Raw genomic sequence first — 15,148 nt, 5'->3', positions numbered from 1 at the left:
TCACCTAAGCAAATTAGCTTCAGCACAGCCTGTTGCCGCTTGGCTTTGGCAGTGCCACAGTGCTTCCAGCTTGTGACTGATGTGCTCATTTCGGAGATGGAGGCTGAAGAGGAGGAGGAGTAGGTGCAGGAGCTGTACACAGTGGGGGCAACCCTGATTGACGTAGGGCCCGCAATCCTTGGCGTCGGGAGAATGTGTTCCATCCCAAGGTCTGACTGGGTCCCGGCTTCCACTATGTTAACCCAGTGTGCCGTCAGTGAGATGTACAACCCCTTGCCACAAGCACTTGTCCACATGTCCATGGTTAGGTGTACTTTCCCAGTAACTGCATTGTTGAGGGCACGGGTAATGTGCTTGTGTAATGCCAGGATGGCACAGCGGGAGAAATAGTGGCGGGAATGAGTACGTTGGGATGGCGGCCGCCATCAGGTTGCGGAAAGCTTTCATCTCCACGAGCGTAAAAGGCAACATTTCGAGTGCAAGCAGACAAGAAATGTGAAAATTTAGTACTGTGGCCTGTGGGGCGTTGGCTGCGTATTTCCGCTTACGTCTAAATGACTGGTATGGACAACTGAAGGCTGTGCTTGGACTAGGACGTGGACGTGCTTGATGATGGTGCTATTTGACTGTGGGCAACGGCAGGTGCAGGGCAGGAGGCATCTTCGCATGCACTGTGGACAGGGGATTGGCTTGCACGCATAACAGTGAAAGAAGCAGTGGTGTCACCCGCAGACATTGTTCCTGGAGCCTGGGGTTGGGCCCACAAAATCGGCTGCTTTGCTGCTGTGTGCCTGATCATGCTGGTGGTGGTAAGGCTGGTAGTTTTGCTACCCCAGGTGATGCTGGCATGACAGGCTTTGCAAATGGCCTGTTTGGGTTATCGGCAGAGTCTTTAAAAAATAACCAGACTCAGGAAGACCTAACAGTTGGACTGGCAACTTCCGTCATGTAGGTGTTAAGGGGAACGGTTGACCACCTTCTGTCTGCAGCCACCACACTACTTCTTCATGCCTGAAGAGGTGCTAAGCCTCCCTCTCTCTGTGTGCTGCTGTCGTCACTCTGCATCTCCTCCTGCCAAGCTGGGTCAGTTACTATATCATCAATCACCTCATCTTCAGCTTCCACACCCCGGTCCTCCCACTGACTTTCTGGCAATTGTGTCTCATCATTGTCCACCTCTTGTGACCGTGGTGCTCATATATTTGTGCATCGCTACATGGAATCTCATCTTGCCCTGCTTCAAGTGGACCAGGCGAGAAGCACGAATCTACAAACGGAAAACTGAACAGCTCTTCGGAGTGTCCGAGTGTGGGATCAGTTGTCTCAGGGCACTCAGCATGGTGGGAGGAAAGAGGATCAGGATGAGGAATATGCATCCAGATTCACGTCTACTCTGACTTGACCGTGTGGAAGACAGGGTGCTGGTTGTGGTGGATAAGTAACTGGAAGTATTATCTGCTATCCAACCAACAACCTTTTCACACTGCTCAGGCTTCAATAATGCTGTCTTGGTGCGGTCCCCTAGGACTTCGGACACTAAGGTCCAGCGAGAAGATGTGGGTGTTTTTGGTGGCCCAATTTCAGCTTGCCCATGGCCTCGGCATGCACCATCACCATCACGTCCACTTCCCCGTCCTTTGCCACGCGCCTTGCCCATTGTAAATGGACTAGAATATTATACACGTTCACTACAAATGGCTGAATTGGAAGCGAACTTGTTTGTGATATCTGTGCTGGAAAACCACACTTTAACCTATCTGGACAGTAGTTAAAATTGTTTTTTTGCTTATCAAATTGGTGTCAATAAGTACGGTAACAGACTGCAAAACCACTAGAATTATGTAGGCCTAAAATGGCCAAATTTTTTGCACAGATAAATGAGGCCTGTTACGGAGATACCACACTGCCAAATATGTGGCCTGTATTTTTTTCTTTGTTATGCTAAATAGTGCTGTATATAAGTAGAGTGAAACAGGAAAACACTGGAATACCGGCCTGAAATGGCCAAACTTGGAGCACCCAGATATATGAGCTGGCACGGAGAAACCACACTGACAAATATGTGGCCTGTTTTTGGAAAAAATACAAAATAGTGCTGTATATAACTTGAGTGACACACAGGAAAACACTGGAATACCGTCCTGAAATGGCCAAACTTAGAGCACGCAGATATATGAGCTGGCATGGAGATACCTCACTGACAAATATGTGGCCTGTATTTTTTTCTTTGTTATGCTAAATAGTGCTGTAGTCCATTTGGAGTAAGGGTGTTTAGTTTATAAATCCAAAAGATTTCTTTCCGATTTAGTTGTCCAATGCGATTCTGAACCTGTGGGGGAATCTCCTCTATGGGGAATATTTTCAGTTGTGTATAATCTTTATTGTGTTTGGTGGTGGAGTGGCGTGAAAGCCCATGTTTGAGAAAACCCTTTCGAATATTGGAATGATGTGAGTTCAGCCTTTTGTGGAGGGGTTGGGTAGTCCTTTCCACATATAAATTCTGGAATCAGCATCTAATAATGTACGGTATATAACATAACTTGTGGAACACGACATGGGACTTTTGATCGGGAAAATTTCACCTGTAGAATTAAGGGTGAATTCACAGAGACCATGGCAGATCATGTAACAACATAGGCAACTGTACATTTTCCCACCCTCCAGAGTTCATCACAGTTTAGGCTGCGAGGGAGGGCAGTATCAGTGTAATAATTATATGGGTACTATGGAATCTGATGGCAAGGGACAATATGAGACTGAGACCAAAGTTGATGCAAATAAGTACCTCTATATATAAAAATGAATGTGTGTGTGTATCACCAACCAATCACGAAGCATCTTTCATTTCACCAAAGCTGTTCAAAAGAAGCTGAGCTGTGATTGGTTGCTATGACCAACAGTTTTCCAACTTGACAACACCTCAGCAGACACTGACATGGTGGGAGAAATCTAGCATCCCTGGGAACATAATCTCCCAGCCATTGTCTGCCCCCTGAAAGGAGCACAGAGCACATGACAGAAATGAATCCCCCCCTCCCTGCCCATATCCCCATCACACATCCTCCATCCCATAGATACATCTTCTCTCTTAAAGGGATCATTGGTATGGAAGTCAGAGCAAATCCATCCAGCACTTTTTTAAATTTATTTCTGCTTATCTTATTGTCTGGTGCAATCCCCATTAGGATGTGCTCCACTATTGCCAATGCCATCCAGTGCACGTCTTGCCGCATGTATGAAATCCTTGAACAGCCGGTCGAGGGTGCATACTGCTGTGTGAGATGTGAGCACGTTGTGCATTTGGAAGCCCAGATACTGGATCTAAATGTGCAGCTGGCAACACTGAGATCCATAGACAATATGGAAAGGAGTCTTCTGCTCACTGAGCAGACTCTCAATGATAGATGAGGGGGGGATGCTAGGTTGGAGCTGCAGGACAATGAAGCAGCTAGCTGGGTGACAGTTAGAAGGCGGGGTAGAGGGAAGAGCACCAGGGAGGCTAGTCCTGATCTGGCACACCCCAATAAGTTTGCTAAGTTGGCAGATGAGGGGAGTGTTAGTGCAGGAGTAGCACCGCTGCAGCAAGGCATGTCCTCTGAAAGCCGGAGGAGTGTCTGCTCCAGTAAGGGGGGAAATAGGAGAGCAGGGCAGGCTAGACAGGTTCTGGTAGTGGGAGACTCAATTATTAGGGGAACAGATAGGGCAATCTGTCACAAAGACAGGGATCGTCGAACGGTGTGCTGCCTACCTGGCGCTCGAGTCCGACACATCGCTGATCTGGTTGACAGATTACTGGGAGGGGCTGGTGAGGATCCAGCGGTCATGGTGCACATTGGCACAAATGACAAAGTTAGAGGTAGGTGGAAGGTCCTTAAAGATGATTTCAGGGAATTAGGCTGTAAGCTTAAAGCAAGGACCTCCAAGGTGGTATTTTCGGAAATACTTCCTGTACCACGTGCCACGCCAGAGAGGCAACGGGAGATTAGGGAGGTTAATAAGTGGCTCAGGAATTGGTGTAGGAAGGAGGGGTTTGGGTTCCTGCAGAACTGGGCTGACTTCTCAGTTGGCTACAGGTTCTACGCTAGGGACGGGTTGCACCTCAATGGGGAGGGTGCAGCTGTGCTGGGGGAGAAAATGGCTAGAAGGTTGGAGGAGTGTTTAAACTAGGGACGGGGGGGGGAGGGTATTCCTTTTATAGGAGGGGAAAACAGTGCAGTTAGAGACCTGGGCACAAATAATGAAATTGGGGGTGGGGAAGGCACGGGGGGTGGGGTTAGAACAGTTAATAATTTAAGAAAGAATAGAGGTACAGAGAGATACATAAAGTGCATGTATACTAATGCCAGAAGTCTCGCCAACAAGATGGAGGAATTGGAGTTAATGTTGTTGGAACATAATTATGACATGGTGGGGATATCTGAGACATGGCTGGACGAGAGCCATGACTGGGCAGTTAATTTACAGGGCTATAGTCTGTTCAGAAATGACCGTACAAATAAGCGAGGGGGAGGTGTGTGTTTATATGTAAAATCATCCTTAAAACCCATCCTTCGTGATAATATATATGAATCTAATTAAAATGTAGAGTCCCTGTGGGTAGAGATAAGGGGAGGGGGGAAAAATAATAAATTACTGATAGGGGTTTGTTATAAGTCTCCAAAAATAATGGAAGCAACAGAGAATATCCTCATAAAGCAAATAGATGAAGCTGCGACTCAAGGAGAAGTCATTATTATGGGGGACTTCAACTACCCTGAAATACATTGGGGAACCGAAATCTGCAGTTCCAGCAAAGGTAATAGGTTTTTGACTACTATGAGAGACAATTACCTTTCACAACTGGTTCAGGACCCAACAAGAGGGGGGGGGCACTGCTAGACCTAATATTAACCAACAGGCCAGACCGCATATCAAATGTAAGGGTTGGGGGTCACTTGGGTAATAGTGATCACAGATTAATAAGTTTTCATGTATCCTTTAATAAGATGTGTAGTAGAGGGGTTACAAGGACACTAAACTTCAGGAAAGCAAATTTCCAACGGATGAGAGATGATCTTGGTGCAATTAACTGGGACGATATCCTGAGACATAAAAATACACAAAGAAAATGGGAGACGTTTATTAGCATCCTGAATAGGAGCTGTGCCCAATATATACCGTATGGGAATAAACATGCGAGAAATAGGAAGAAACCACTATGGCTAAATAGAGCTGTAAGGGGCACAATAAGGGACAAACATAAAGCATTTAGAGAATTAAAGCAAGTAGGTAGTGATGAGGCATTAACTAAATACAGAAGATTAAATAAATTCTGTAAAAAGCAAATCAAGACAGCAAAGATTGAGACAGAGAGACTCATTGCCAGAAAAAGTAAAAATAATCCCAAAATATTCTTTAACTACATAAATAGTAAGAAACTAAAAAATGATAGTGTTGGCCCCCTTAAAAATAGTCTGGGTGAAATGGTGGAGGAGGATGAGGAAAAAGCCAATATGCTAAATGACTTTTTTTCAGCAGTATTTACACAAGAAAATCCCATGACGGATAACATGATCAGGGATAAAAATTCTCCATTAAATGTCACCTGCTTAACCCAGCAGGAAGTACGGCGGCGTCTAAAAATCACTAAAATTGACAAATCCCCGGGCCCGGATGGGATACACCCCCGAGTACTGCAGGAATTAAGTACAGTCATAGATAGACCATTATTTTTAATCTTTAAGGATTCCATAATAACAGGGTCTGTACCACAGGACTGGCGTATAGCAAATGTGGTGCCAATATTCAAAAAGGGGACAAAAACTGAACTTGGAAATTATAGGCCAGTAAGTTTAACCTCAACTGTGGGTAAGATCCTGGAGGGTTTCCTAAGAGATACTATACTGGAGTATCTGGAGAAGAATAACCTCATGACCCAATATCAACATGGGTTTACAAGGGACCGTTCCTGTCAGACTAATCTGATAAGCTTTTATGAAGAGGTAAGTTCCGGACTGGACCAAGGGAATGCAGTGGACGTGGTGTACATGGACTTTTCAAAAGCTTTTGATACGGTGCCACACAAAAGGTTGATACATAAAATGAGAACAATGGGGATAGGGGAAAATATGTGTAGGTGGGTTAAGAGATGGCTCAGGGATAGGAAACAAAGGGTGATTATTAATGGAGCACACTCGGACTGGGTCACGGTTAGCAGTGGGGTACCACAGGGGTCAGTTTTGGGCCCGCTTCTTTTTAACATATTTATTAATGACCTTGTAGGGGGCATAGAGAGTAGAATTTCAATATTTGCAGATGACACTAAACTCTGCAGGGTAATCAATACAGAGGAGGACAATTTTATATTACAGGAGGATTTATGTAAACTAGAAGCTTGGGCTGATAAATGGCAAATGAGCTTTAATGGGGATAAATGTAAGGTCATGCACTTGGGTAGAACGAACACGATGTATAATTATGTGCTTAATTGTAAAACACTGGGCAAAACAGTCACTGAAAAAGACCTGGGTGTATGGGTGGACGACAAACTCACATTTAGCGGCCAGTGTCAGGCAGCTGCTGCAAAGGCAAATAAAATAATGGGATGCATTAAAAGAGGCATAGATGCTCATGAGGAGAACATAATTTTACCTCTATATAAGTCACTAGTGCGACCACACTTAGAATACTGTGTACAGTTCTGGTCTCCGGTGTATAAGAAAGACATAGCTGAACTGGAGCGGGTGCAGAGAAGAGCGACCAAGGTTATTAGGGAACTAGGGGGTCTGCAATACCAAGACAGGTTATTACATTTGGGGTTATTTGAAAAAGAAGAGAGAAAGATACTGACCAAGAACTGGGATCACCTCTATCAAAACTCAACATGTAAATTTTATTGAATCACTCAGACAAATGGACAATATAAAAACATTTAAAAAGTCACAAAATGACAATTAAACCATTATGGGTTAATAATATAACCCTAACAGACTCCCCTCTCATCTGAGGTAATGATAGAAGCTGATAAATGGACCATGTTATATCAAGCATCTGGTACAATTAAACAGATATTAGAGAACCCAATTGGAGCACTATCAAACAAAAACCACTATGCTCGCTAAAAATATACACAGTGCATTAATGTATTAACAATATCACAGTAATTTATGAAACATTGAAAAATGCACTATGGGACCAAAACCATGAAAATGCAAATGTGCTAAAGCATGCACCAGATGTCAAAACAACCCCCTAAATCAGAGAAGGACATGGTATGGAGGAAAAAATAATAAATAAGAACATATGTTTGTGCCCTGAAATAATACATTCAGAGCCCAATAAGTAACCTCCCAAAGAGTGCATACAATATGCACTAGATGCTAAAACAGCATACTATACCCAAACAAGGGGGAGCCTGTGGACGTGCCCGACGCGTGTCGCTACCGCAAGGGGCTTTGGGGTTATTTAGTTTGGAGAATCGAAGGCTTAGGGGTGATCTTATTACAATGTATAAATATATGCGGCGACAATACCAAGAGCTTTCTAATGATCTTTTTACTCTTAGACCTGTGATGGGGACAAGGGGGCATCCTCTACGTCTGGAGGAGAGAAGGTTTAAGCATACTCACAGACGTGGATTCTTTACTGTAAGAGCAGTGAGACTATGGAACTCTCTGCCATATGATGTTGTAATGAGTGATTCCCTACTAAAATTTAAGAAGGGACTGGATGCCTTTCTTGAAAAGTATAATATTACAGGGTATATACACTAGTTTCCTTAATATTGCGTTGATCCAGGGAGCTAGTCTGATTGCCGTATGTGGAGTCGGGAAGGAATTTTTTTCCCCAATGTGAAGCTTACTGTTTGCCACATGGGGTTTTTTTTGCCTTCCTCTGGATCAACATGTTAGGGCAAGTTAGGATAGGATATGGGTTGAACTAGATGGACTTAAAGTCTCCCTTCAACCTTAATAACTATGTTACTATGTTACTATGTTACTTTGGTTTTGACCACAGGCCTCTCTTAAAGGGATCGCTAGTATGGAAGTTAAGACAGTTTCACTCAGCTCTGTGGTTCTGACCCCAGGGTCTCTTAAAGGGATCATTGGTATGGAATTTAGGGCAAATCCACTCAGCGCTCTGGTTCTGATCCCAGCCTGGGCAGGAGCAAGACAGCAACAAAATACTCAGGCACAGGAGAACACATGACCCGGACTTAAATAATCAGGACAGACAGGAGATTCCATGACAGGGTGAGATCCCAGACTCCATCTTGGATCAAGGCGAACAGTCACAAAGAAAGTGCAGAATTCTTACATTACTCCCACCTCAGAAGCGGCCTCAGGACGATCCAGGACCAGGCTTGTCAGGATATTTCTCATGGAACAGAGTAATTTTTTGAGGAGCACAGATATTGCCCACCAGCTCCCAAGAGTTCTCCTCAGATGGATATCCTTGCCATTTGATTAGGTAATGCAGTTGATTCCTGCGGATTCTAGAATCCAGAATCTTCTCTACAACAAACTGTACTTGTCCTTACACTATCACAGGCTGAGGAGGTGTAATACAACTCCGAAAAGTATTTGGAGACACTGGTTTTAACAGGGAGACATGAAACACAGGATGTACCTTCAAGGTCCTCGGCAACTTCAGACAACAGGCAACAGAACTCAAGATCCCAGAGATCTTGATCTTGAATTATTGTCCCAGTTTCTGTGATGGAATGTTCAATCTCAAGTTTTTAGTAGATAACCACACAGAGTCTCCTACCTCGAACATAGATCTGGGAGGCCTGCACCTATCGGCAGATCTCTTATATCTATCCTGTTCAGTAGACAGCGATTCCTTCAGGGTTTCCAGATTGTGTCTCAGTGCTGTCAACCTCTCATGTACTGCAGGCACCGGTGCATCGATAGGGGATCTGGGAAGAATATTGGGATGATAACCCAGGTTGGCAAAGAAGAGTGTTACCTTAGTAGATGAACTCTGAGAGTTGTAACAAAATTCTGCTAGTGGAAGCAACTCCAACCAGTCATCCTGCGAATGGCTGATATAGCATCGAAGATACTGTTCCAGAGTCTGATTAGTCCCAGTGGCGTAGCGTGGGGGGGCGGTCCGTCCCAGGCGGCACGTGTGTGGGGGCGGCGCGACAGCAGCAGCAATTCCTCTCCTCTGTGGGAGAAGCGCAGAGCAGGGAATACATTTTATTTTCTATGGTCTGTGACAACCACGGGCGGAGCACACGCGGGCGCACACGGCCACCACCACAGTATATCAGCAGTGCATGGGTTACTTGTAGTCACGTGATACCAGTTCCCCTTATTCCCTCCCACTATCCCGGAGCGGTTTCCATAGGCGTGACGTAACGCCTAACTCCAGTCACATGACTTAAATGTCTCCTGTTTACGTTCATGCCTAGCTTCTACAACTCCCAGAACACCCCGCGCCTTTAGCTTGTGGGATTTGTAGTTCTGGGTGCCATCAGGACAATAGACAACGGCTTCCAAAAGAACTACATGTCCCAGGATCCTGGGCGGGGATGACGTAAGTACGTGTGTGGCATCAGGGAGGACTGTTTTGTTCTCTGTATAGAGCAGGCCAGCTGTTAGAACCCTGTGGATTGCTGTGCTGAGTGGCTATGGCTCAGTGCTATGGGCTGCCATAGCTTAGTATAGGAGGGAGCTGCGGATGTAGTGTGCTGGGCTCCATACATCCCAGCAGTAGGGACATGTTATCTCTGCACATTGCAGCCACTGCCTATGACTATTGGTAGCAGAACAGTCTCACAGCTGCTGCTTCTTGTCAGTGTGTTGCATTCAGGGCTGTGCAGATTATAGAGGGGCGAGCGAAGTGGGGCAAGTTGTGTGCGCTGTGCCGCCACCCCCAGTCTATGGGTCACTGAGCGGAATCAGATTGCTCCAGAATGGCGCACCTACGGGACTTCCCATCACAGGTAATCCTCACTCTTATTGCAGTACACCGCTATTGGGTCGCCCACCAAGAGGCCGCGCTAACTCAGCCAGCCTGCAGGTCTTATGGGTAACGTGGCTTCTTCACGGGTCTGTTTTCGTTGCATCGTGTCTGCTGTGCACTAGTCAGGGTCTCGTCTCGCTTCTCATGAGCTGCACCTGCACTAACCAGCTCCAGAGTTGCGCACATCCACATACAGCAGTACAGAATGAACCTCAGGGATCAGCTGAAAGAATGTCATTATTTTTACCATGCAGATTGGAAAGTGAAGACAGTTTGTGGCTGATTTCAGAAAAACAAAACTGATTGTGATTTAATATCAAAGTGACTGCTGTCTGTACACGGAATCCACCACTGGTTATTGCTACACGAGGAGGACTGTGACCGGTATAACTGCCCGGTGCAGCCTGCATTACGCCGCCACTTGCCCCGGGCTTTGTATACGGAATTCAGTAAAGGAAATGGGACAGGGGGGAGGGAAGCAGCTGCCGTAATGTGACGGCTCATCTAGAAAGTAAATGGTAAAGGCACTAGGTATTGTGGCTTTCTGATTATTTCTTCCTCTGTAGGGATCGAGAATGGACCCAGAACACCTCTTCACCAAGCTGGAGCGCATTGGGAGGGGATCATTTGGAGAAGTGTACAAAGGTATAGAGAATCGCAGCAAAGAAGTGGTGGCCATCAAGATCATAGACCTGGAAGAGGCAGAAGATGAGATTGAGGACATTCAACAAGAGATCACTGTTCTGAGCCAGTGTGACAGTCCTTATATCACTCGCTATTATGGCTCCTACCTGAAGGTAACATCCTAAACCTTTATTAATGCGCTCTGTACTAGGAAACTGAGTCTCGATGGGAGACTTAGGCCGGCGTCACACTACCGTGGAATACGGACGAGTGCTATGCGAGAAAACATTGCATAGCACTCGTTCCAGTGTTATTCTTTGGGGCAGATCATATCTGCAATTTTCTCAAGCTGAATCGGTCGCAGCATGCTGCGATTGGCAATGAGACTTGGCCGAGTCTCGGCTCACTTGCATCTATGGGTGCGAGTGACACAACGCACATCACTCGGATATCATCTGAGTGCGGTGCGATATACGGTGACGCCGGCAACGGAGAAGATGGAGAAACTACTTTCTCCGCCTCCTCCGCAGCTGTGCTCTGATCAGCTCTTTGTGAGAGAATGGGAGTGCAGTAGCAGGACACTCAACTCACACTCGCAGCAGTGCTCTCGCATCGGATGCCATACGCTAGTGTGACCCCAGCCTTAAAGGGATTGCCCAAAGTGTTGCAAAGCACAAAGAAATTAAACTTTCTTATCCTCAAAGTGTCCTGATTTCTATGTCAGTTCAGGGAGCTTCACTTCCATTTTCATTTTGAACCAGTAGAGCGCTCCCTGTCTATCTCTGCGCAACACGTTGGCTAATATTATGAGCAACCAGATCTCTTAAGACGAGCTGAAGGCTGCTATCAAAGCAACCTGGGCTTCCATAACACCTCAGCAGTGCCCAGTGGCGTAGCGTGGGGGGGCGGTCCGCCCCAGGCGGCACGTGTGTGGGGGCGGCGCAGCAGCAGCAGCAATTCCTCTCTGTGGGAGAAGCACGGAGGCACAGTGCAGCAGCCAGCAGGACCTGCCTGTGTGTCTCCACCGTGGGGGTGGCAGCGCACTTCCGGCCCGGCGAACACCGCTGAACTTTACCCAAGTTTCGAAAATAATTTGTACTTTCTTTTTTTTTCTGTCACATTATTAAAAATTATTATTAACCCCTTCACCCCCAAGGGTGGTTTGCACTTTCATGACCGGGCCAATTTTTACAATTCTGACCACTGTACCTTTATGAGGTCATAACCCTGGAACGCTTCCATGGATCCCGGTTATTCTGACATTGTTTTCTCGTGACATATTGTACTTCATGTTAGTGGTAAAATTTAATTCAAATAACTTGCGTTTATTTGTGAGAAAAACGGAAATTTGGCGAAAATTTGGAAAATTTTGCAATTTTCCAACTTTGAATTTTTATGCCCTTAAATCACAGAGATATGGCACCCAAAAAACTTGATAACTAGCATTTCCCACATGTTTACTTTACATCAGCACAATATTGGAAACTAAATTTTTTTTTGTTAGGAAGTTATAAGGGTTAAAAGTTGACCAGCGATTTCTCATTTTTACAACACCATTTTATTTTTACGGACTACATCACATTTGAAGCCACTTTGAGGGGTCTATATGATAGAAAATACCCAAAAGTGACACCATTCTAAAAACTGCACCCCTTAAGGTGCTCAAAACCACATTCAAGAAGTTTATTAACCCTTTAGGTGCGTCACAGGAATTTTTTTGAATATTTAAAAAAAAATGAACATCTAACTTTTTTTCACAAAAAAAATACTTCAGGTTCAATTTTTTTTATTTTACCAAGGGTAACAGGAGAAATTGGACTGCAAAAGTTATTGTGCAATTTGTCCTGAGTACGCTGATACCTGATATGTGGGGGGGGGAACGACTGTTTCGGCGCATGGCAGAGCTCAGAATGGAAGGAGCGCCGTTTGACTTTTTCAATGCAAAATTGTCTGGAATTCAGATCGGACGCCATGTCACGTTTGGAGAGTCCCTGATGTACCTAAACAGTGGAAACCCCCTACAAGTGACCCCATTTTGGAAACTAGACCCCCCCAAGGAACTTATGTAGATATGTGGTGAGAACTTTGAACCCACAAGGGCTTTACAGAAGTTCATAACGTACAGCGGTACAATTAAAAAATCATATTTTTTCCACAAAAATGACCTTTTCACCCCAATTTTTATTTTCCCAAGGGTAACAGGAACCTAAAAGTTATTGTGCAATTTGTCCTGAGTACGCTGATACCCCACATGTGGGGGTAAACCACTATTTGGGTGCATGGCAGAGCTCGGAAGGGAAGCAGCGCCATTTGACGTTTTTGGCTGGAATTGAGATCGGACATCATGTCGCGATTGGAAAACCCCTGATGTACCAAAACAGTGGAAACCCCCCACAAATGACACCATTTTGGAAACTAGACCCCCTAAGGAACTTATCTAGATGTGTGGTGAGAACTTTGAACCCCCAAGGGCTTCACAGAAGTTTATAACATAAAGCCGTACAATTAAAAAATCATATTTTTTCCACAAAAATGATCTTTTCACCCTCAATTCTTATTTTTCCAAGGGTAACAGGACCCTAAAAGTTATTGTGCAATTTGTCCTGAGTACGCTGATACCCCACATGTGGGGGTAAACCACTATTTGGGCGCATGGCAGAGCTCGGAAGGGAAGCAGCGCCATTTGACGTTTTTGGCTGGAATTGAGATCGGACATCATGTTGCGATTGGAAAACCCCTGATGTACCAAAACAGTGGAAACCCCCCACAAATGACACCATTTTGGAAACTAGACCCCCTAAGGAACTTATCTAGATGTGTGGTGAGAACTTTGAACCCCCAAGGGCTTCACAGAAGTTTATAACATAAAGCCGTACAATTAAAAAATCATATTTTTTCCACAAAAATGATCTTTTCACCCTCAATTCTTATTTTTCCAAGGGTAACAGGACCCTAAAAGTTATTGTGCAATTTGTCCTGAGTACGCTGATACCCCACATGTGGGGGTAAACCACTATTTGGGCGCATGGCAGAGCTCGGAAGGGAAGCAGCGCCATTTGACGTTTTTGGCTGGAATTGAAATCGGACACCATGTTGCGATTGGAAAACCCCTGATGTACCTAAACAGTGGAAACCCCCCACAAATGACACCATTTTGTAAACTAGACCCCCAAGGAACTTATCTAGATGTGTGGTGAGCACTTTGAACCCCCCAGTGCTTCACAGAAGTTTATAACGCCCGGGCGTGAAAATAAAAAAAATCATATTTTTTCCACAAACATGATATTTTAGTCACCATTTTTTTATTTTCCCAAGGGTACCAGGAGAAATTGGACCCCAAAAGTTGTTGTCCAATTTGTCCTGAGTAAACTGATACCCCATATGTGGGAGAAAACTACTGTATGGGCACACGTCGGGGCTCGGAAGGGAAGTAGTGATGTTTTGGAATGCAGACTTTGATGGAATGGTCTGCGGGTGTCATGTTGCCTTTGGAGAGCCCCTAATGTACCTAAACAGTGGAAACCCCCCACAAATGACCCCATTTTGAAAACTAGTCCCCCTAAGGAACTTATCTAGATGTGTGGTGAGCACTTTGAACCCCCAAGGGCTTCACAGAAGTTTATAATGCTCGGGCATGAAAATAAAAAAATCGTATTTTTTCCACAAACATGATCAATTAGTCCCCAATTTTTTTATTTTCCCAAGGATAACAGGAGAAATTGAACCCCAAAGGTTGTTGTCCAATTTGGCCTGAGTACGCTGACACCCCATATGTGGGAGAAAACTACTGTATGGACACACGTCGGGGCTCGGAAGGGAAGCAGTGACATTTTGGAATGCAGACTTTGATGGAATGGTCTGCGGGTGTCATGTGCGTTTGGAGAGCCCCTGATGTACCTAAACTATTGAAACTCCCCACAAGTGACCCCATTTTGGACACTAGACCCCCCACGGAACTTATCTAGATGTGTGGTGAGCACTTTGAACCCCCAAGTGCTTCACAGAAGTTTATAACGCTTGGACGTGAAAATAAAAAAATAATTTTTTTCCACAAAAATGATATTTTTGCCCCCAATTTTTTATTTTCCTATGGGTAACAGGAGAAATTGGACCCCAAAAATTGTTTTGCAATTTGTCCTGAGTAGGCTGATACCCTACATGTGGGGGTAAAACACTGTTTGGGCGCATGTCAGAGCTTGGAAGGGAAGGAGCACCATTTGACTTTTTCAACTCAGAATTGGCTGGAATTGAAATCAGACGCCATGTTGCATTTGGAGAGCCCCTGATGTGCCCAAACAGTGGAAACCCCCAATTCTAACTCCAACCCGAACCCCAACACACCCCTAACCCTAATCTCAGCCCTAGCCCTAACCCTAGCCCTAACCCTAGCCCTAACCCTAACCCTAACCCTAACCGTAGTGGAAAAATGGAAATAAATACATTTTTTTTATTTTATTATTTTTCCCTAACTAAGGGGGTGATACCGGGGGGGTTTGATTTACTATTTATGGCGGTTTTTATTTTTGGCAGCTGTCGCACGCTTTTTATTGTAAAAATAGTTTTTGCATCACCA

At 45.0% G+C, this 15,148-nt stretch overlaps 2 protein-coding genes across 2 annotated transcripts in view; one reads left to right on the top strand and one right to left on the bottom strand.

Annotated features, from left to right (window-relative positions):
• The window catches only part of LOC141094167 (uncharacterized), a 219,457-nt gene that overhangs the window by 178,835 nt on the left and 25,474 nt on the right, over positions 1-15,148 (bottom strand). The window lies entirely within an intron of this gene.
• Positions 9,839-10,760, top strand: LOC141094389 (serine/threonine-protein kinase 25-like). Its single transcript, XM_073580194.1, has 2 exons — positions 9,839-9,931; positions 10,518-10,760. The coding sequence occupies exons 1-2, from the start codon at positions 9,902-9,904 to the stop codon at positions 10,758-10,760; spliced, it is 273 nt and encodes a 90-aa protein (XP_073436295.1). The 5' UTR covers positions 9,839-9,901.

Source organism: Dendrobates tinctorius, unplaced genomic scaffold (assembly GCF_039654945.1).
Source record: "Dendrobates tinctorius isolate UK_male_01 unplaced genomic scaffold, ASM3965494v1 ptg000063l, whole genome shotgun sequence".
Classification (NCBI taxonomy): Eukaryota; Metazoa; Chordata; class Amphibia; order Anura; family Dendrobatidae; genus Dendrobates; species Dendrobates tinctorius.
This window is presented reverse-complemented; position numbering and strand designations above follow the sequence as displayed.